The 22,895-nt window shown below is 39.6% G+C and overlaps 1 protein-coding gene across 9 annotated transcripts in view; it reads left to right on the top strand.

Moving 5' to 3' along the window:
• Positions 1 to 22,895, top strand: part of LOC149319486 (dystrophin-like) — a 1,434,671-nt gene that overhangs the window by 660,078 nt on the left and 751,698 nt on the right. For 8 of the 9 annotated variants that reach the window (XM_089511816.1, XM_089511819.1, XM_089511811.1 and 5 more), the window contains 6 exons: positions 148 to 303; positions 2,659 to 2,829; positions 4,305 to 4,487; positions 5,368 to 5,502; positions 7,548 to 7,697; positions 13,325 to 13,486. In XM_089511816.1, coding sequence (XP_089367942.1) covers positions 148 to 303; positions 2,659 to 2,829; positions 4,305 to 4,487; positions 5,368 to 5,502; positions 7,548 to 7,697; positions 13,325 to 13,486 — 957 coding nt within the window. Of the gene's footprint in view, positions 1 to 147; positions 304 to 2,658; positions 2,830 to 4,304; positions 4,488 to 5,367; positions 5,503 to 7,547; positions 7,698 to 13,090; positions 13,224 to 13,324; positions 13,487 to 22,895 lie in introns of those variants that run through there. The other variant, XM_089511817.1, reaches the window with a different exon arrangement.

Below are 22,895 nucleotides of genomic sequence, written 5' to 3'. Positions count from 1 at the left end.
ATGTTCTTATTGTTAAACATATGATTTTATTTTAAAGCTTCTTATTCATTTGTTTGTTCATTTAAAAATATTTTTAACTTATCAAATTGGGAACTATGTATGTGTGTAATAGTTCTAATGAAATTTGTATTGTTCCCTCTCCCTCAGGCTCTAGTGAACGATATCCAGACAATCCAGCCCAGTTTGAATAGTGTTAATGAGAATGGAAAGAAAATGAAGAATGAAGCAGAGCCAGAGTTTGCATCAAAACTACAGAGTGAACTAAAAGAACTTAATGCTCAATGGGATCACATTTGCCAACAGGTACTCTATCTCATGCTGTGAGTGGTTATTTCTTAATGAAATTCCAGAAATCTCATTGACATAGTTTCCCCCATTCTGTGCTCAACTACTGAATGTGAGAGGCAGAGACAGGCATTTATTGTTTACACTAATAACCTCCCATCTTACTAGTTTTATCTGCTGTGTCAAAATACATGCAAGATAGAATTTAATGTGATTGTTCAATAATTATATTATATATTATAGATACAAATAGACCATTTTGCAATAAATAAATATTGTCTCACATATGTAAAATACTAGATAGATAGACAGATAGAGAGGCAGACAGACAGACCTAATTAATATTTTTGTCTATATTGGCTTTCATACAATAAACATATTTTAGTATCATACATCTGCAAAAAATGGACAATAACACATCATTATGATTCAGAATTAAATAGCCTGGAACTACAAATTACAACATCTGTCAGTTACAAGCATCTGTCTGTTACAAGCTTTAAATGTCTCCAAGGTAGCCACAGACAGTAGAAAAGCAATTATACTGGAAAAGGCAAACCTGTAATGAAAAATTGGACAATAAAATCTGAATATCTTGATAACAGAATGCCATAAAAATTAAATTCATCCTGTATTACAAAATTAGACTACAGAGATTCCAGTCTAAAGAAATGTGATAAGTTAAAGGCAGAATTCTATTTTATATGATACATCACAGTGTTCTTGCACCTATGTATACTTGGTATCTTTTTGCCTCAGATGTTGCTGTCAAATAACCACTATATGACAGGTTGGAAGTAAGCCCACAACTTTATTTGCAAACAATTGGTAGGGTTGCTACAAAGCATAAGGTCAGGATCTGTGAAATCAAACAACCCGATGTTGTCTGATTATCCAAACCTGGCACCCACCAGGTACTTGGGATGACCTAGGGGCTAAGGAACACAACTTGACCGCAAACATTGTCTTGCGTTCACAAATTCACTAAGCCTCTAGTCACCGGGAGGTGCTCCCGCATTCTGGCCCCCGCAATGGCCAAACGCCTGCCCTATTCGCCCCCGGGTACCTATTGACTCCCAAACCAGAGCTCCATAGCCCTGGTACAACAACGTGCAGATCCTGGCCTATGCTGCCGCCAAAGTTGTGACACCCACAAAACAGCGGTGGGTGGGTGGGAGAAGCTCAAAGTCTTTCTCCCTTCCTCAGCTTGGCTCCGCTCTGCTCGAAGCCAAGTGCCAACTGAGGGCTGGGGCTGGCAACATGGCCTAAAATAGGCCTAGGCCCTGCCCATATTGCATGCTGTGCGGAGCCCCTCCTCCAAGGCCACCCAACCAATGGGCAGCCCTGGAGGACCGGAAGCTCCGCACCAACGAGCCCGACTCCCAGAGCATCGCGGAGCGATGGGACCGCCCCATCCGCTCCGCGCACCAATAGGGAGCCGGAGCAAGCCCCAGTGCATACTGGGGCTTGTAGTTCCAGCTGCTTCTAGTGGCAAAACAGTCTGCCCGCCAAGTTGGGCGACCTTTTTTTGTACTGCTATTTGCACCATTTAATTTTGAGGTTTAAGAACAGTGCCCATTTTAAAATAAAATAAAATACACAAAATTGAGGAGAGTTTGTGCAGTCCCTCTTAATTTAGAATCTTAAATTCGTTATGAAGTTCAGGCTGCTGCTTAGAGCCTCAGAAAAAGGTAGCAAGAAGATATAGCACCAGGGATAGCTCTGAGTGAGCACCTTGCTACATGGCAGTTACTGTTCAATTGAAGTTTATTATATTACTGGCCCATAACTACTCTTTCCAGGCTCTATCTATTTCTAGCATCTAGAAACTCTGGAGGAGAAAATTTCATGGCCTGCAGTCTGGCACCTCTCCAGGAGCACCTGCCTTACATACTGCTGACTTTGGCACACTGAAATCTGGGATTGTACAGCTCCTGGTGCTAGGTGGCCTGTCTCAAAGAAAGGACCAGGTTCAGGAAGTGCAAGGATTGTCTTGGACATTGTTCAAAAGTGCCAGGTTTTGGCCAGCATGTCAGAACATGCTATGTCAGGAGTATCCGGCTTATCCGGCTTGGATTCAACAGGGTTGGCAAGTGATGAGTGGGACCCAATCCTACTGGCTCTATCCTAGGTTCTAATGTTAACATTGCCTTCTCAAGGATGTATATAGGTACAGTTCGACCTGCAAGATGTTTTTATTTTAAATGTTATTCAACCTTTAGGTTTCAAATATGACATCAAAAACACTTCCTCTCATTTCTTTTTGTTTAAAAAACCTTTTTTTCCCTAATGTGAATTTTATACACTAATCATTTCCTTTAGTATTCACTTAATTTCTGAACTAATGTTTCCATTTCAACTTTCATTTTCAAGGCCTATGCTAAGAAGACAGCACTGAAGAGTGGTTTGGATAAGACTGTGAGTCTTCGAAAGGATTTGTCAGAGATGCATGAATGGATTACACAAGCAGAAGAAGAGTACCTTGAGAGGGATTTTGAATATAAAACACCAGATGAATTACAGAAAGCTGTTGAGGAACTGAAGGTAACAATGCAAATTGACTCCCCCCCCCCCCGCACACACACGCACACACTTTGTATGCACTTTATATGCACTCCTGTTCTTTTGAAGCCATTGCTATACACAGTGTGTTTGCTAGTAGGAAATTATTGGGTATTTAAACATTGCTTTGAGAATCTCAAATTTGAAGGGATGGGTATCTTCCAGTAACATTTCAGTTTAGCAGCTGTTGTATGACATCAGCCTCTTCAAATAATTATATTGGTAGATGATATTTTTAGCAATTAATTGGATTATGCATTGAATGTGTATGTGCCCATACTGTTGGGAGGTATCTACATCAAATTTTGTAGTTGTTCTTACATTCTCTTTCCTGTGATAATAGAGTCATATGGGATATTGAGAAGGCTATTATCCTTCTGGATACAGTTCCTCCCAAATTGTAATTTTCTTATTAATGAAACTTAAAAGTTTAAAAGTTTAAATAACATCATCCTCTCTCTCTCTCTCTCTCTCTCTCTCTCTCTTTTTTTTTTTTTACCTGCAGTGTTTGGTATAAGTTTTTGGAACAAGTTCTGAATTAGCTTGTTCCCTTAAATTATACCTTTTACTTATAGTGTGTGTGTGTGGGGGGGGGGGGTATGCTCCAGGCATTGGAAGGCAATATTCTCTTTTTTTACTGCATCAAATATTTTCTGAAATACTGACTATTCCAGAACTCTGTAAGGCTGCATGCCATTACAGTCACTTTTTGGTCATTTCTCCATACATTTGTACCATGTAAGGTTGACTGTTTTAAAGTGGGCAACACTCCAAAACATAATACAACATTTTCTTAAAGAGATTATGATCATTCACATTCTAAAACACTGCTTTTTTCAGATGAAAAATTAGTCTTCCAAGGGCTTTAGGGGGATTGTGGGGACTCCTAAGGGCCACACTGGAACCCCCCCCCCCCCAGGTGGTTGTATGGTTCCCATGTTACAATTATAGAATTATAATTATAGAAATAGTCACAATGACATAATCCCATTTTTATTCCAAGTCCATGTGGAATATCATATTAGGATAAAGCAGGATATAATTTAAATAAATAAAAGCATGCTATTGCAAGTGATATTTACATTGCATGACAAAACAAGGAGGCTACCTACCTATCTTTAAATATTGGGTCTATGAAAGTTCTTGCAACATATCTCTCAAATAGATGTCTTGGGATACACTTCATGCAGGGGTGGTCAGGTGTTGAAATTAAATTTGGGTAGAGGGGCATGTTTTTCTAATATTGCCCATCCTAGAAATAAGAGTCTGTGCAGTGTATCAGTGCCGCAGTGAGATTTCACTGGTTGCTCATATTCCTTGGTAATATGTTTTCAATCACATACTTTTCAAATAATGTAGAGTTGTCATTTGTTTGTCTGCTTGCTGTTAGTTCAGCCCTTTACCACTTACATTTCAAGGATCATAAACTTTACCACATTTTTTGTTTTTGTTTACAGAGAGCAAAAGAGGAATCCATGCAGAAAGAGGTGAAAGTGAAGCTTCTCACAGACTCTGTGAACAATTTTATAGCAAGGGCTCCACCTGCAGCTCATGAGGCCTTAAAAAAAGAACTTGACAGTCTAACTAAGAACTACCAGCGACTCTGTAGCAGGCTAAATGGAAAGTGCAAAACACTGGAGGTTAGTTCTTTTCCCCAGCTAAACTAGACCAGTTCAAATGGTAACAGTATAGCTAGTGGACTTGAGTACTTTAGAAATGTTTGTCCTCAGAAATTCTTACTTTACATTTTTCATTAAAACTAACTTTGTTCAGAGATACCATAGTATTTCAACACGCAGTACACATTCCAAGAATATGGAAACTAAGATTGCTATTAATCAGAGAATCTTTCCTTAAACAGCAGTACGATTGTAAGAGTGGATGCAATTTGGAAACTGGGGAGAAAGCTCCTGTATCACTTTTTTTAAAAACAAACAAACCCTGTTTTATGTAATACTAGTTTTTTTAGGGGCTTAATTGTGGAACAAAGCCTCGCCGAACTTTAGTGTGTCCCCAAACAGCCTTTTTTCATTTATTTAATACAACCTAATTTATAATTTTGAAATACCAAATTACTATGCAGGTTGAATATCCCTTATTCAGATTTTCAACATCCTAAATACTACAAAATTGAGAATTTTCCAATTGTTTCGGGTGGCTGAGATAGTGACACCTTTGCTTTCTCATGGTTCAATGTACAGAAACTTTGTTTCATGTACAAAATTATTTGAAAAAAATTATTTATAAAATTATCTTCGGAGTATGTATATGAGGTGTATATGAAATGTATATGAATTTTATGTTTAGACTTAGGTAGCATCTCCAACATAACATTATGTATATGCAAATATTCCAAAATCCCCAAAATCCAAAATACTTCCTCCCCAAGAATTTCCTGTAAGGGACATTCAACCTGTATGTTACATATACATTGTTTTCAAGGTAAATAAAACAAAACATTTTTTGTATACTCAGCTGCTGATAAAAAATATGTATTATTTTTTAAAACCCGTTCCTCAGGAGGTTTGGGCATGTTGGCGTGAACTACTGTTGTATTTAGAAGTTGAAAATAAGTGGCTGAATGAGGTAGAATCAAAACTTAAGGCAACAGAAAATATTCAGGATGGCATGGAAGAGATCTCAGAAGCACTAGATGTAAGTACTGATATTATTTATATATTGATATTTAGGAACCCACAGCCTTATCCTGTGTCTTGTCAGTGGACACTCACCAGTGGATCTCTTCTGTAGTGGCAGATCTTTTGTCTGCTGCAGAACTTCCCTTGCCACAAAGGCTTCAGGGGACTTTCCACTCAGGATCCAGTGGTAGAAAGTGAATTTTCAGTTGATGCTGCTGTTGCTGCTGCTGATGATGATATTTATTTATATCCCACCTTTTCCCCAAATTAGCACTTAAAGCAGCTTACAATTTAATGTTTTAAGAATCCAAAAATTACAAAAGTTTTAAAAAATTAAGCAATCAGAAAAATTGAAATCTAGTTTATATATACACACACACAAATCAGCACAGTGATTAGTAATATCCAGTGCATTGTGTAAATTGGGCCTTATATCAGTACTCATCAAAAATCTGGCAGAACAGAAACTTCTTCACTTGTCCACCAAGAGTATGTAGGGAGGGTGCCAATCTAACATCTGGGAAGGGACTTCCAAAGTTTGATGGCAGCCACTAAGAAAGCCCTCTTGCATGTTCCTACCAGATATATATGTTAGAGTGGTGGGACAGGGAGAAGGGCCTCAGCAGATCTCAGAGCATGGGCTGGTTCATAAGTTCATACAGTCATTCAAATAACCTGGACCTGAGCTGTGTAGGGCTTTTCCATCAAATGAAATGATGCTGTGAGTTCCAGCTACTGACTTTTACAATGTTAAGGCTTTATGCTACCTCAAAGCACAATATTCTTAACAGATTTGCTGTGTGATGATATCTTTGTATCCATGCGGAAGTATTTTATTTCTTGGAATTTTTTTCTGTAATGTTTACATTTATTATTATCTATAGAGGTAACAGATAAGAAAACATTAGGTTTGGAGAGGTAATATAATTATTTGACAGAAATTGGAGGTGTCAAAAATAATAGTCATTTTAATCTTTAAAAAATCCAATTTTTGTTGTTGTTGTTGTTTTGTTTTTTTATTTATATACCGCTATTCCAAAGATCATAGTGGTGAACAGCAAGTAAGCTAATTAGCAAGTAAGCTAATTTGCCCCCAACAGTCTGGGTACTCATTTTAGCGACCTCGGAAGGATGCAAGCCTGAGTCGAGCTTGGGCCCTTTTACTGGTCTTGAACTCACAACCTTGTGGTATTGAGTGAATGGCTGCAGTACAGGCATTTAACCACTGCGCCACCAGGGCTCGTTCATTCAGAAGGCCCCCAAACATATCCTTTGTCAGCTAAAAATGTGGCATATTGCATTAATTGACTCATTGCTTAATGTCAAGAAGTCTTTGTGAAAAAGGAATTCTTATCCCATACTTTGGGTGACATGGCAGTTGGAGTACAATGTTGTCTACTGCAGATTTATTGTGTGCTTGTTTACTGTAAAACTAAATCCAGTGGGATTTACTCTGAAATAGTAATGGCATAGGATTACATTTTCTTCTACACTGTAACAACATTCCCTTTTTTATGTTTTCTTATATTACTGCCATCCTGTTCCAAAGATGGTTGATGGGCAAAGCAGATTTTCATTAAAACCATAAGGTTTCCACAACTAACAAAGAAAAATCATCTGTCAGTATATTTAAGGACCAGTGCTCATTATTTTCATTGTTGCTTCCAAACAAAAAGACTCAGAGATATTCCAGCTATCAACATGTATGTCCGCTGAGAAAAAATATTCAGCTGACAATAACAAAACCTCAGTTATTTCTGGTTGCATATTTTGATTAGTCTATCAGTGGCGAATTCAGGTGTAGCATGCATTGTAGCTACACTATTTAATGGGTTGAAGGTGCAAACTGGACTTTTCTGATGTCTTTCTAGTTACATTTCAGCTAATTTACCATCAAAAGTGTATTAATGTGTTGTATTTTTCATGACTATTCCTCTATTTTAATGGAATAAAGGGTTTCTGCCTTCTTTTTTCCCTGTTGTTGTTTTCTTAATGATTGCTTTGAATGTTTGGTCTAAGAGGAATGGCAAAAACAAATAATACAGTTTATGGATGTTTCAGTCTTTGGAAACATTAATGCAACACCCAGAAGACAACCGCAATCAAATTTGCGAGCTGGCACAGACTTTAACTGATGGTGGAGTTTTGGATGAACTGATCAATGAGAAACTGGAGAAATTCAATACTCGGTGGGAAGAGCTGCGACAGGAGGTACATTTTAAGAAATAATATCTCTTCCCCTACATTTTCTTTTAAACCCTGCATTTAGCATAAAAGATAGCTTCTTAAAACCTAAGGTTACCTTACAAAATAATATGTTGTGAAGTTGTGAAAGATAATAATGCAAGTTAGAAACCAGCAACTTTGCAGTGTGTGAGATTTGGATATGATTGGTTGAGCAAGGCCACACTAATATATGTTGCAGTATTTGTGTGTTTTATTGGTTTTGGCTTTTGCAGGAAATCTACCTTTGTACTTCACTCCAGGGATTTCAGAATATGAAGACACTCTTACTGTTTCACTGACATTAGATAGATGCAGTGCTTTTGAAATGGCAATGTGATCACCTTCTGCTGAAGACAAAAACAGAATGGGGCTTGTTTCTAAACTTGCTGGAGCTTTGTCCATTTTCACTTTATTTTCTTTGTGTAAAAAAATGTACAGTCACCTCTGCTCTTTCCTTGTGGGTGACCCAAAAAGAAACAGGGTTGAACCTTTTCCACACCTACTAGAGGAAATAGCAGATGGTAAAGGAATTTCCAAGTAAGCACTTTTTTGTGGTCCTTGTGTTGGGCAGAACTCATCAGTATCAGGTCCTATGTATCAATCACTGGAAGATATGGGAGAAATGGTAACAAATTTGTTTCTCCCCTATACTAGCAACCACTTTCCCCCTAAAAGCACTCAGTTAGAATCACAGAGTAAATGTGCACAACATGTTTTTTTTTAAAAAAAAAAATGCTTAGCAGTGACTACTTTTTCAGTTGAAAAAGATTGGCTTCTCTTAGTGAAATATTGGAAGTGGAGGATGGAAAGACTTGATTATAGAGGATTTATCGGGACAAATGTGAAATAGAAATTGGGATAAAATGGACATATCCAGTGAAACTGGAACTTCTCAACAGAGGACATTACTATATTGTTTTCTGATTGTTTGGTTTTTGTTTGTTTAAATTAGCTGACTTACTACTTATGGTTGAATAGAAAGCAAGATGTAATGAAATTCAATATGAGACATGGGATAGAGAGATAATGACTTTGGGAAGAGATAGAATTAAAGGAGTTATAGGTAGCAACAAGATGTTTATGGTCTTAAAGTTAAGAGAAAATTAGGAGGAAGTAGTATTGTGAGAAGTTGAAGGCTTTCATGGCCAGCATTCATAGTTTTTTGTGGGTTTTTCAGGCTATCTGGCCATGTTCCAGAAAAGTTTCTTCCTGACATTTCACCAGCAGCTGTGGCTGGCATCTTCAGAGAATAATTTGTCTGGAAAAAGTTGGGTGTACATATACTGTGTGAGCTTGGGAATGCAGACGTGATTTGCATATGCATTGTTCTGTGCTGATGGCAGGCCTCAGGCTAATGCAAAAGAGAATTCATGTCTGCTAATTGGTGATCATTATCTGCTGGGAAAGCCCCTGACTCTGAATGGTTTACCATTTGCATTTGCTGAGTCCTTATTTTGCTATTCCTCAGGACTGGTAGCCAAATTTTGTTCACTTTAAGGGTTTCTTCTTTCTGGTTGAAATTATCCAGATGTTTATGGATTTCAATGGCTTCCCTGTGCATTATGACATGGTAGTGGTTGGCATGGTCCAGAATTTCAGTGTTTTCAAACAGTATTTTATGTTCAGTATGGTTTGTGGCATGTTCTGCTTCTGCTGATTTTTCTGGCTGGCCCAGTCTGCAGTGTCTCTCATGTTCCTTGATTCTTGTTTGCACACTGCATTTGGTAGTCCCTAGTAGATTTGTCTGCAGTTGCATGGTATGCAGTAAACTCCTGCGGTTGTGAGAGGGTCTCTCTGGTCCTTGGCTGAGCGAAGCATTTGCTGGATTCTGTTCATCGGTTTGTAAACCATTTGAAGGTTGTGCCTCTTCACCATTTTGCTTATTCTGTCTGTGACTCCTTTGATGTATGGTAAAAATGCCTTCCCTTTGGGTGGCTGCTTGTCTTCACTTCTCTGGGTTTTTCTGGGCCTGGCAGCCCTTCTGATGTCTGAGCTGGAATAACCATTGGCCTGTAGAGCCCAGTCCAGATGCTTCAGTTCATCTTCCAAGAAGTGGGGTTCGCAGATGCATTTTGCTCAGTCTACCAGTGTTTTGATTGTGCTTCTTTTTTGTCCTGGGTGATGGTTGGAGTTCTTGTGCAGGTATCAGTCTGTATGTGTGGGTTTTTGGTATACTGTGTGACCCAAACGTAGGTTCGGTTTGCGGATGACTAGGACATCCAAAAATGGCAGTGTTCCTTCCTTTTCTTTTTACAAAGTGAATTGGATGTTGGGGTGGATGTTGTTCAGATGGTTCAGGAATACAGCCAGGAAACTGCACCAAAAAAGCCCACAACTTGGTTCTGATACATGGATGACACTTTGACCATCTGGAGCCATGGAGAAGACCTGGCTGTATTCCTGAACTTGGTCGAACTTGGATTTTTCAGGGCAAGATTTTGTGAGGAAGGAATCCCTAGAATCATGCCATAGGTTTCAATGAATATATGTACAAAGGGTTTTTTTTTAAAAAAATTAAAGGTTATAACATACAAAGTGTACTAGTGAAAAACAAGAAACAGCTAGAGAATCAAAATAAAATGATCTTTTTACAGTATTGAGCTATCTTAACTCTAAACCTGAGGTCTCTTAAAGAGTGGAATAACTATACATATATGTGACAAGACTTGTAGTTTAAACCACCTACCTTCTGTGTTCTATACTCTCACTGTGAAATGACAAATCTCACTTCTCATTGAGGCTCTTCTCTCTTAATCATAATAAACTTTATTTGTACCCCACCTCTCTGTCAGCGACAACTGAGGCGGCTTACAGTTGAAACGTCTATACAAACCCCATGTCCCAATAATTCCCACCCTCCCCTAAAATATCAGTTAAACAATTAACTATGTTCAGATCACTTCCATTCCATTCCCCCCTTTACCTCCGACTCTAGTATGGAGGATGGACCTCTTTCTTGACAGTTACCTCCTCAGACCCTGCTGCTGAATCTGCCAGATTCTTTTGTTATATTTGTGGTGAATAGCATATTGACAGTTAATGAATGGGGACAACATGATGAATATTCCCCCATGTTTCATGGCCCTGACATGGAGAGAGTTTGTCTATAACCTTTTTTTCCCCAGAGCGTGGGGGCTGTTCGCAGCATATTTTCCCACTGAAATTAATTATTTATATTACACAATCATAGGACATTGTTTCAGTTACAATGAAAAAAGTCTAGGATTTTGAAGCTCCATTTCTGAAGTTTCTGGCAATCAGTGGCTGGCATTTTGGGCATTATAGGATGTGACATTTGAAGACAAGAGCCACCAGGTTCCTTGATCTTCGTCCCCACTACCTCACAGATCATCTAACAGGATATATTATATTATTCCCAAATAATATATGGAGATTGTTTTTACTTCATTCAAGATGTGGCTAAGCATTATATGCTTCCCTTTTGAAATTTGCCCATGGGAAATGAACTGTGGTTTTAGAATTAAATGTCATGTACAATATTGTCTTACAGACTTATGATCTCCAGGCATGTCAGAAAAAATGAAAAGTCATGTCAATAAAATTGGTATATAGAAATCCTTCAGTAAAACTGATGGTAAAATATTAGTAAAAAAACACAGTCTTATATGAAATGGCTCAGACTTTCTTTTTCTTGACATTTTCTGACTGAAAGGTATCACAGATGACAACCTATTATTTTTAGCACTATTCCTTAACTCTTTTAGAAATAGGTACAGTACACATATAGATTGTAGATGGAAATAGCAAATGGAATTAGACAGAGAAGTCTACAGGACAGTAGATGGCAGGACTTCATGAACTCATCAGAATCCACAATGATGAATTTTTGAGAATCACAAGTGTAGTCCCTGGGCTAAATGTGACCTCTAAGACTGGTTTTGAAGGCATTGATTCCTCCAGACTCACAGGACCACATTTTCTCTGTAGAAAGAAGCTGGTGAATGGACTCTCCTGGAAATATCCATGAGAGGGACTTCACCTTTTACAGAATCCTGGATTTCTTAAAGCTCAACACATAGTTAAACTGAATAATTAGAAAGAACACATTTTCCTAAAGGACAACTTGTCCTTCACTGCCTGTCTGTTCTTGAAATGTGTAGTGGAAATTCCTAGACAGGTAATTGGGTCACTGGATGTTATCAAAAAAGAGGCTGGGAAGTTCCCTGCTAGGGATGCTTTCCTGAAGATCCTGCTTTGGACAGGGGCTTGGACGCTCCTTCCAACTGTATGTTTCTATGACTATATATGACTGTATTTTTAAATCTATTTCCCTTTTTATTTCATTATCTAATGGAAAGGTTACAATGGGAATAGAGGGGAGTGTATGTGTGGCTAGAATACAGTGCAGTTATGACAATATTTTAAAATGGTTGAAGTTGTGTTGTAACTATGGGCCCAAACAGACAGACCAAAATAAAGTTGCTTTGGGTCACTTTGGAGTTTAAATGATACATGCATCTTAAGAGGCCAGAAGCTGTGCCAAAGCTGTGATCTAATCCTTAGGACTGGATCATGGCTTTGGCATGGCTTCGAGCCTTTTAGGATGCCTGCATCATTTAAACAGCATACCTCCAAAGTGACCCGAAGCAGCTTTATTTTGGCCTGTCTGTTCGGGCCCAATAATTGCACCAGGATATATTAAGCCATAATAGTGATTGTTCACAATAATGTACATTTACCATTGGGAACATGGTTGCTAGGTTCTATAATAAACTGACATAAGAAAGAATGCAAAGGACATTATTGTTTTATTTCCTATTTATAAATGCTTTCAGAAAGTTGTTCTTCTGTATCCCTGATTCTGTGCTGGTAACCTAAGTGACTTTAGAAAGATGAATCCAGGGACTGAAGCAAAATGACTGATGTCCTTAGTATGAAATTTAATAACTTGGTTTCCAGACATCATATCACAGAGTAGGCTTAAAGTGATAGAACTTACTGTGTGATAATATTAGAAAAGTCTGACTACTACATTGCTCTGTTTTTCTAACACTTAGTGGATGTCACAGAACTGTTAACTGTAAATGGTCATTTATATATATAGTGAAACATGAACTCTGGGGAGACCGTGGCAAAGCATAAAAATCTGATTACTACCACTCCTTAAGCTATGCTCTGAGGCACTATTTATATCGTATGTGCTAATTTGTTTTATAAACAGAGCTTTTATCCCTCTCACTTTTATCCTTCTCACTTGTTGCAATGGATTATCTTAAAATGGCCTGTGCTGACGGTAACTCTGTTCTGAAGAAAGGAAATCACTTGAGATATCTAATGAGATTAGGGGGTACCACAGGCTTCAGAATGAAAAAGTGTCTAAGGAGAATGCTTGTGCTTAGTTTGGAAACAGACTTCTACTCACCATAGAATTGCTTATTATTTGCTTTGGTTATTTAGGACTTTGTTTAAATATTGCAAATTTCTGTGTGGTTATTTCTTTAGAAAATCAAAATGGCTGGGAAAAAAAGAAGAAATTTGTCTTACAGAAAGGTTGTTGTGTATCAACTGTAAATTCTATTGTGTTTGTGTTTTTGAACAGCGCTTTTAGATATTTCAGTGTTTAATCTCTGTCCTCCATTCTTCCTTTTTAGGCTGTGAGAAGACAAAAGGTTCTTGAACAAAGTATCCATTCTGCCCAGGAGATTGACAAAACCCTTCAGTTAATTCAAGAGTCTCTTGCCTTCATTGATCGACAGTTAACAGGTTACATTGCAGACAGAATTGATGCAGCACAAGTACCTCAAGAAGCACAGGTGAGTCCTGTTAGCTTAAAAGTCTTACTATTTTATCATTCAAATGATGAATAACATTTTAAATTGTATTGTCTTCATTTTGTTTTTTACCCATTTATGATGATTTCTAGAATGTTCAGTGGTCCCACATAGGCAGCCTAATTTTCAATCCATTTCTTGCCAAACTAATGTTGAATATGAAACTGATACCATACATAGTAGCATTGCCTTCAAAGGGGGCAATGTGCATTTCAGTAAATTCTTGAAATGCACATTTTATCTATCCTAGTGCTGTCAAAATTCATTTTATGACACTAAATTAAATATTACTGCATGTTGATGAAGGTTAAGTTGTAACACTGAAGTAACAAAATGAGTATTTTAAGTGTCTGCCTTTTTTATTTTTCCGTTATCCATCATCTTTAGTGCTTATAGTGGACTTCTTAGTAAAGCTGATTATATATACATGAACCCTTTACATAATCACAGATACGCCATTTTAATTAGTTGATCATCACATGCTCACAATCTCATATAGAAATAAATAAGTAAAGGAATAACAATGTATCATTCCCTTTTATTACTAGGTCTGTCAATGTTTTGCTTAATATTTGAGATATATTCCTAGGCTTTGTAACTTTTGTTAATTCTGTTTATTGACAAAGAAATATTAACTGAAGTGAAATGCTCTTCTGTTGATACTTAAAAATGGATGGAATACATTATTAGGCTATAAAAATTAGTGCATGTTTTCTATTTATTATTATTATTATTATTATTATTATTATTATTTATAAGGCCAAATAAAAAACAATAGCTTTAGCAAGATTACAACAAATAGAGGTTAAGTTATATTCCTCAACCTCTAAGCTTGAATGTACATTGAACAACACTTCCATAGTCCCTTTTATGCCTGGTTGCCATTTGATTCATTACTCTATAAACTCTCCTCCTTTTTAATTTTTTTGTATTAAACCATAGTTTTCTGTTTGTATCCTCAGAGTATGATTGCCCATCCCAACTTCATTTCTAACATTATTTTCTGCATGTTTTCCATTTTGGATGGATCTTTTTCACAACAAGATACCAATTTTATCAAAATTTCACATTTTTGGTGACAGTGAAGAAAACTTGCAAGAACAGATGATTGAAAATGTATAGCTATGGCTGCAGCACAATATGAAATGGAGGAGGGTGAACCCTGTGCAATATGACTTGGTGTGCATTTATGATTGTCAGTTAATTTGCTCCAAATGATAGCCCAAATGCCTGTGCTATTCCCCAGAAAACATCAGATAGTTTTGCAAATGTATATATAATTATATTCTTCATGTTAAAAATTAGTGTCCTAAACAGTACATTAGTAAGTGGGGGGAAATTACCCATGTTTTCTCATCTCCATACACCTCTATGTCCTTGATCAAGACCCATTCAGGTTCTTTTGTCAAAGCTTTAGGTTGATAATTGCTTTATTTTATCATGCTTGACATTACATCCACCTGGTGGCAATTACATGAAATACACCCATCATAAAACCTTTGAGCCTTTATTATTTTGATTTATTTGTGGTCCAGTTATTGTGAAGAATTGAAATAATTAGGGGGATTTTACTATGATATCTAACAGGTGGGAAATTTTGAACTATTTACAACTATAGTCAGTATAAATATAGTCAGATCAAGATGACTCTCATGTATGGACTAAATTCTTAAGCAGTTCAGCAACAGAAAGAAAACTTCCTCTTCTGTGACAATGAGAATGTGCTTCCCCCACACACCCAAATTACAGAAGAGGAAGCGAAACTGAGGGATGAAATAGGTAAAGTTAACTTTGTATGGATGACTTGGATGACAATGGATTTGAGAGATTTTGGCCTGTTACAGACTGCCAAAATAAAGCTGCTTCGGGTCTCTTTAGAGGTATGCTGTTTAAATGATGCATGCATCCTAAGAATCCGGAAGCTGCACCAAAGCTGCACTTCAGTGCTTAGGAATGGAGTGTGGCTTTGGTGCAACCTCCGGACTCTTAGGACCCATGCATCATTTAAATAGCATACCTCCAAAGAGACCCGAAGCAGCTTCATTTTGGCAGTCTGTAACAGGCCATTAAGATGATATATAATTTAGATTAGTAATTTGATAACAAATTCATTGGCGCATAGGATGTTGGCTGTAATGAGTCAGCACACAGGTTCAGCTCAGTGTTGTCTACAGTGGGAGTGGGTAAGCTTTTCTTCTTAAATGATCACATCTAGTTTGGGTTTAGGAGCCATGGATTGTGCACACATACATATCTCCAGATATACAGAGGCATTCTTCTTTCCTTCGTAGCTAGATTCAGCCTGTGTTTATGCATCTTGTTTTACACGTCTGTGTGAAGGTAAGAAAGAGCTGAGATTTCTAGTTCTTTGCCATTATTGCAAGCTACTGTTACAATGATATTGGAAATGAAGTCAGTGAGGGCTGTGATAGGGTTGGTATTTGTCCTGGGAAATTGGCAAAATCCCAGATTGAAGGACTAAAACATGTCCTGGCTGGCTGAAGAATTCCAGATTCTTCCTTCGCTGCTGCACTATGGGTAGATTAAAATGTGGCAGTGTCAACAAAAATGAAACTATGCAAAAAGACTGGCACTGGCAGGAATCTCATCCCACTTTACAAGCTGTGGTTGCTCCTGCACAGGCATAGCATTGCCACTTTATTCTTGCATCCTCCCTTCACCCAACAGGCCAAGAAGGCAGGAAAGGAAAGGAGGCAGACAGAGACAATCTTATATTGTCTGATGAGTGTGTCGGCTGCTTAGCCTGCTTTAGCCTAGGGCTAGGCAACATGATAGAAGTTCACTTCCAAGCAGCCTTGCACAATTCCTTTACTCTCTGGGGCTGCTTGGAAGCCTCCCTCTCTTCACAACAGCTAGGAGGGGAAAAGAAGAATAAAAAGAGTTCTTATTACTGATAACGAGATTGAAACATGATGGTAGAAAACTGCAATTGTTAATGTGTTGAATTGGCACAATCAGAATACTAATTAATAATATACATAATTAAAATAATTTGCATAATATGCAAATTAGGTGCCTGGCTATGAGGGGCTGGAATATTGCAACCCTCAATGTAGCCTCAATGCTACTAACAGTGGTGCTGGAACAGAAGCTTTCTCCTTTCTGCCACTGCCTATCTGTTTAGGAAATGTAAGGGACATGCATCCTGTGGTCCACCGCTTGTGCATTCCTAGTCTCCAGTAACTGAAAATGGGTGTTTACAGTTTCTGGCAACAATTTCCCCATCCCTGTCAGATATGTTAGGGATTGAACCTGGTGCTATTTCATGTATCCTATGTTATCTCGTCTCTTTAGTTGTATCGCAGATTATGGACTGATAGTTTCATGATAATTAGATTCCAGTTTATATCCATGCCCCATGAAATAGAGCATAAGGCAAAATATCACAATGATTTCATATGGTTTGGATCCTACATAATTTTCATAAACATTTGGATAATATAACCAAGTTAATTTTTAAAAAAAATTAGTGGAGGGATGAAACAAAATTACATCATGTTCTAGTTTCCAGAAACAGTATATGTATGACCTCATTCTGTTGACAGAGCACACTTTACAATTACATGGCTTGCCCTCTTTTTTATGTAATATTTTAATTCATTCAGTTGAATTTAATTCAACTGTCATTTTTTCCCTCAGATAGTGATTCTCCTTTTAATTTTCTCTTCTTAATGTCAGGGGTGGAGATACTACCTTAAATTTTTTTTGAACAAGGCAATTTTAAAAGGCTCTCCGTAGAATGTTACATAATACTTTAACATACTGTCTATTTCTCTCAAATTGGTCTGATCTTCTCTGATAAATGTTGTTCAATTATGTTTTTCAAATTATGCTGAAGATAATGATATTGTATGAAAAATACTATAAAACAAAACAAAAGCCCAAATTTAACTGATTAGTCACTTTCATAGACAGAAACAATCATGTTTGGTATTCCACAGAGGTAATATAGCCACAAGAGCCAGTGTGGTGTGGTGGTATGATCATTGGATTACGACTATGGAGATCAGGGTTTGATTCCCCACTCAGCCATGGAAACCCACTGGGTGACCTTGATGAATCACACAATGTCAGCCCCCCAAAAATCCCAAAATAGGTTTGCCTTAGGGTTGTCATAAGTTGGAAACACCTTGAAGCCACACAACAGCAATAGCAACAGCAATATGCATTCACATTAATAACCTCTTCAGTATTATCACCAAAGTTTAGGGAAGTTAAACACAAATTAGTCATCCCTCCTTTCTGTTACCATTTTATCTTCTCTGTAAAGATTTTGAATGTAATTGGTGTTGCCCTTTATATGTGGATGAAACACAGTCTTTTGGAACAGATGTTTTTATACTACTCTTTGGCGGGATACATACCGCCATTTAGTACGTATAGGATACGTACTAGGGTTAGGAAGGGGCGGTGCTTCCGCACCCCCCTAACCCTAGTACGTATTCAATACGTACAAGATGGCGGCGCCCCTTCTACATGGGCGCCACCATCTTGACGTATCGGACGCTGAGCGTCCGTACGCGTCACGGGCGTTGTGACGTAGCGAGTGCGCCCCTGGCGCCTCGCTACGTCGCAAACGCGACTCAAGAAGAAGCTCCATTTTGGAGCTTCTTTTTCAGTCTGCATGGGAGCCGCGCCGTGTGGAGGCTCCGGCTCCCCCGCAGACTAACCGGCGGCGGCAGCGGCGGCAGACCGCCGCAAAGTGGCGGATTGTATCCCGCCTATGTTTTATACTTCTTTTGTTTGATTCTTAATTTTACCAAAACTTTATTCATAAACCATTTTAATTCTTTTCTGTTCATTATGTGATAAATGTTTGGATGGCCTTTTTCACCAACTCCTACCTTATTGTCTTGGTAGTCCTTTTTCTTTCTCCTTTTTTTTTTTTTGGATTTTGTACAAAGTAGATTTACTAGACACAGTAAAACAAGAAATTACAAGTATAAACATTGCAATAGTTGGAGTGAGTGAGCTAAAGTGGACAGGAATGGGAAATTTGAGTCAGATAATTACACACTGTCTAACTCGGAAAATGAAATTATAAGAAGAAATGTAGAGGCATTCATAAATATGCAGGAGATATATAGCAAAACCTTGCAAAGGATATAATGCAAAGTATTATCAAATAGTATAAATACTTTAGGGGAAACCCATAGATATAAATAATAATAATAATAAAATTTTTATTTGTACCCCGCCCTTCCGGGTGATCAGGGCGGCTAACAAAATGCACCGAAGTGCAAACAAAATACAAAATTAAAACATACATTAACAACAACAATCCTTAAAAACAATAAAAAACCCCTAAGCCCAACCTCACGGCCACGAGAGAGGAGGGAGGCCCACAGGATGTTTAGTCGGGGAATGCCTGATTAAATAGGAAGGTTTTTAAGCCCTTCCTAAATTGGGCCAGGGTGGTAGATGAGCGGAGCTCCATGGGCAACTTATTCCAGAGGGCTGGGGCAGCTGTGGAAAAGGATCTTCTGGCAGTAGCAGCCAACCTAGCCCCAGGCACCTTCAGGAGTTGCTGCCCAGATGTTCTGAGGGTGCGAGGCGGAATGTACGGGGAGAGGCGGTCCTCCAGGAATCCTGGGCCCAAGCCATTTAGGGCTTTATAGGTGATAACCAACGCCTTATATTGCGCTCGGAAGCGAATGGGCAGCCAATGGAGATCTTTAAGCACGGGTGTTATATGGCTGGTCCTGGGAGCACCAGTGACCAGTCGTGCTGCCATGTTCTGCACCAGTTGCAGCTTCCGAGTTTGGTACAAGGGTTGCCCCATGTAGAGTACATTACAGAAATCCAGTCTCGAAGTTACCAGAGCGTGTACAACAGTTTCAAGGTCCCTCTGAGCCAGGTATGGGCGCAGCTGGCGAATCAGCCGAAGCTGATAACAGGTACTCTTGACCGTCGCATTCACCTGAGCAGTCAGGTGAAGGGAAGAGTCAAGAAGCACCCCCAGACTGCGCACGGAGTCCTTCACGGGGAGCGTGACCCCATTCAGGACAGGTGGAACCACCGTCATTCCTGGTCCAGGGGAACCTATCACTAGTACCTCCGTTTTTTCTGGATTAAGCTTGAGTCGGTTTTCCCTCATCCAGCCCATTACTGACTCCAGACAGGCCACGAGAGGAGAGACGCCATCCCTGGTCACTGCATCAGTCGGAGACATAGAGAAAATGATTTGGGTGTCATCAGCGTACTGATAACCCCGCGCCCCATATCTCCGGATGATCTCTCCCAGCGGTTTCATGTAAATGTTAAATAGCATGGGGGACAAAATGGCTCCTTGAGGGACCCCAGTTTTAAGGGCCCGCTCGCTGGAGCACACGTCCCCCAGCTGCACCATCTGGGACCTCCCAGAGAGGTAGGAGCGGAACCACTGGAGCGCAGTGCCCCCGATTCCCACCTCAGCCAGGCGCCCCAGAAGGATACCATGGTCTATGGTATCGAAAGCCGCTGAGATGTCCAAGAGCACCAACAGGGACACGCTCCCCCTGTCAATGCCCAGACGGAGATCATCGACCAAGGCGACCATGGCCGTCTCAACCCCGTGACCCGCCCGGAAGCCAGTTTGAAATGGGTCCAGATAATCCGTTTCATCCAAGACCGCCTGAAGCTGGATCGCAACCGCCCTCTCAATCACCTTCCCCAAAAATGGTAGCAGCGACACCGGCCGATAATTATTATGAACCAGGGGGTCAAGGGAGGGCTTTTTTAGGATCGGTCTCACTATGGCCAATTTAAGATCCGATGGAAATCGCCCGTCCCTGAAGGATGTATTAATTATCCGGCGTAACAAGAGTGTCACCGCCGGTCCCCCCTGGGCCGCTAACCATGAGGGACAGGGATCAAGAGAGCAGGTTGTTTTCCGAACACTTCCGAGGATCTTGTCCACATCCTCGGTACTAACCGACTCAAACTGATCCAGTATAATATAGTCCACGGAGGCTCTGGACGCTTCTACCCTAGGTTCTGCCATAATGTCGGCGTTCAGACCTTCGCTTATATGAGAAGTTTTATCCACGAAAAAGTCGTTAAATAAGTCACAGCAGGCCTTAGAGGGTTCAAGGATCTGGTTCGGGGTGGGAGGGAGCTGAGTTAGCTCCCTGACCACCCTGAACAACTCTGCTGGACGCGACTCCGCGGACGCAATACGAGCACCATAGAACGAATTCTTTGTTGCTCGTATTGCCTCTCCGTAGTCCTCTAACAGTCGGTCTAGGAGAGTCTTGTCGCTTAAGCGAAGGTGTTTCCGCCAACGGTACTCTAGCCGTCGCAGAGCCCGCTTCCTGGCCCGGAGATCTTCCGTATACCAGGGCTTACGTTTGGAAGCGGGCCTGAGAGGGGATCTGGGAGTCCAAGTAGACCACAAATTGAACCTGAGTCAACAGTGTGATGCGGCAGCTAACAAGGCCATTGCGATTTTAGGCTGCATGAATAGAAGTATAGTGTCTAGATCAAGGGATGTAATAGTGCCACTCTATTTTGCTCTGGTCAGGTCCCACCTGGAATATTATGTCCAGTTCTGGGCACCACAATTTAAAAAGGATGTTGAGAAACTGGGGCGACCAAAATGGTGAAGGGTATGGAAACCATGTCCTGTGAGGAATGACTTAGGGAGCTGGGGATGTTTAGCCTGGAGAAGAGAAGGTTAAGAGGTGATATGATAGCACTGCTTAAATATTTGAAGGGATGTCATATTGAGGAGACTAGAATCTGGAGCAATGCATGCAAGCTACAGGAAAAGAGATTCCACCTCGACATTAGGAGGAACTTCCTGACAGTAAGGGCTGTTCGACAGTGGAACATACTCCCTTGAAGTGTAGTGGAGTCTCCATCCTTTAAACAGAGGCTTGATGGCCATCTGTTGGGGATGCTTTGATTGAGAGTTCCTGCTTGGCAGGGGGTTGGACTGGATTGCCCTTGTGGTCTCTTCCAACTCTATGATTTCTGAGAACACTTTTGAAATGTTCTCGGAAATTGCGCCCCCTGGAACGGATCGGGGAGGCGATTGGAACACCCGGCAGCAGTTGCAGTAAACTGCGTTCTGGGGACCATCACGTTCCCAGAATTCACCCTCTTTAGAATGAAACTTGACTGTTCCTGGGCCCGTGCGGTAAAGTTCAGCAATTCTATGATTCTATTAGTCTATGATTCTAAGTTTATGTTCCAACAACAGAGGCAAAAGAAGAACAAATTGAAAGATTCTGTTCTGGAACTGCTAATATAAAAAATGACAGTAGTGCTAAAGAAGAACACTAAACCAAGTGTTGTGCCGAAATACAATCTGAAGAACACCCCCAAGATATAAATAAAGTTAAAAAAATAAATTTGCACTATTAAGCCTAATTGATCAGGAGCTAGAAGAATTTTGAACTGAAGCCAAGGACATTGTCAGGGAGAATGCAAAAATACACTCTTTGCAGTCAAAAAGAAGGAGACACCTCAGTGGATGACAGTGTCATAACACACTCATTATAGTCAGAAGATTCAGATACAGACAAGTCAGATTTCAAAGAATATATAGTTTATGAAGATGGTGGCCTCTCCAGATTTGAAGAGCTGGTGGCTGAAGCACTAGGGGCCCCATACTCTCCAGCAGGAGGTATCAGATGGTTAGGACATGCTGCCAACCTTTCAAGATCATCAGAGATAATATACTGATCCCAGTGGTTGTTAAATAGAATTCTTTAAGCTGCTGACTCCTTAAGCAGCTGGTGTTTTGAGAAAGCTGCCTATAAATCTCCCAGGAGCTCCCTGGCATTTTTGTTGCTTGCAACTGTTCTGTCTTGGTAACTGACAGTACTCTTTGGCATCAGTGTTTTCTTGACCTTGGAGTGATCACAAATGATGATTCTGGTTTATGCCTTGCTGGCTTCATTTATCTAGACTACTGATCTACTGTAATGGTATCTGGGCCAGCTAATGACCATGCTCCTGTTGCTCCTTTCATCTTGATGGAACTTGTGATTGACGTGGATTGAATGAATTGGTTCTTATACTTTAGCTGATTTCAGGGTCACTTGTTGACAGGAGAATAGTCAGCAAGTGACTCTGGCAGTTAACGACAGATAAGAAGCAACACTAAAATGGAGACAAATAGAATCAGAATCCTTAATACAACTGCTAGCTGATTTGTGTGTTGGACAATGGGAACTACTATAATGATCAATGCAGACAAATAGAAGATGATAACAAAAAAAATAATGAAAAACTCCAGAAGGTTTGAGAAATCAAAGGGAATTTAAACTAAGAGTGGGGATGCTCTATGACCAGCAAGGGGACACAGTACATGACCAATTAGAAATAAAAAGGTAGTGAAAACAATATATGGAAGAATTCAAGCTACAAGGACAGAATCTAATCT

The sequence above is a fragment of the Sceloporus occidentalis genome, unplaced genomic scaffold (genome assembly GCF_023333645.1).
Source record: "Sceloporus occidentalis isolate IW3139 unplaced genomic scaffold, rSceOcc1.0.p SCAF_2, whole genome shotgun sequence".
Taxonomy (NCBI): Eukaryota; Metazoa; Chordata; class Lepidosauria; order Squamata; family Phrynosomatidae; genus Sceloporus; species Sceloporus occidentalis.
Note: the sequence above shows the minus strand (reverse complement) of the source record. Positions and strands in the feature narration are given on the sequence as shown.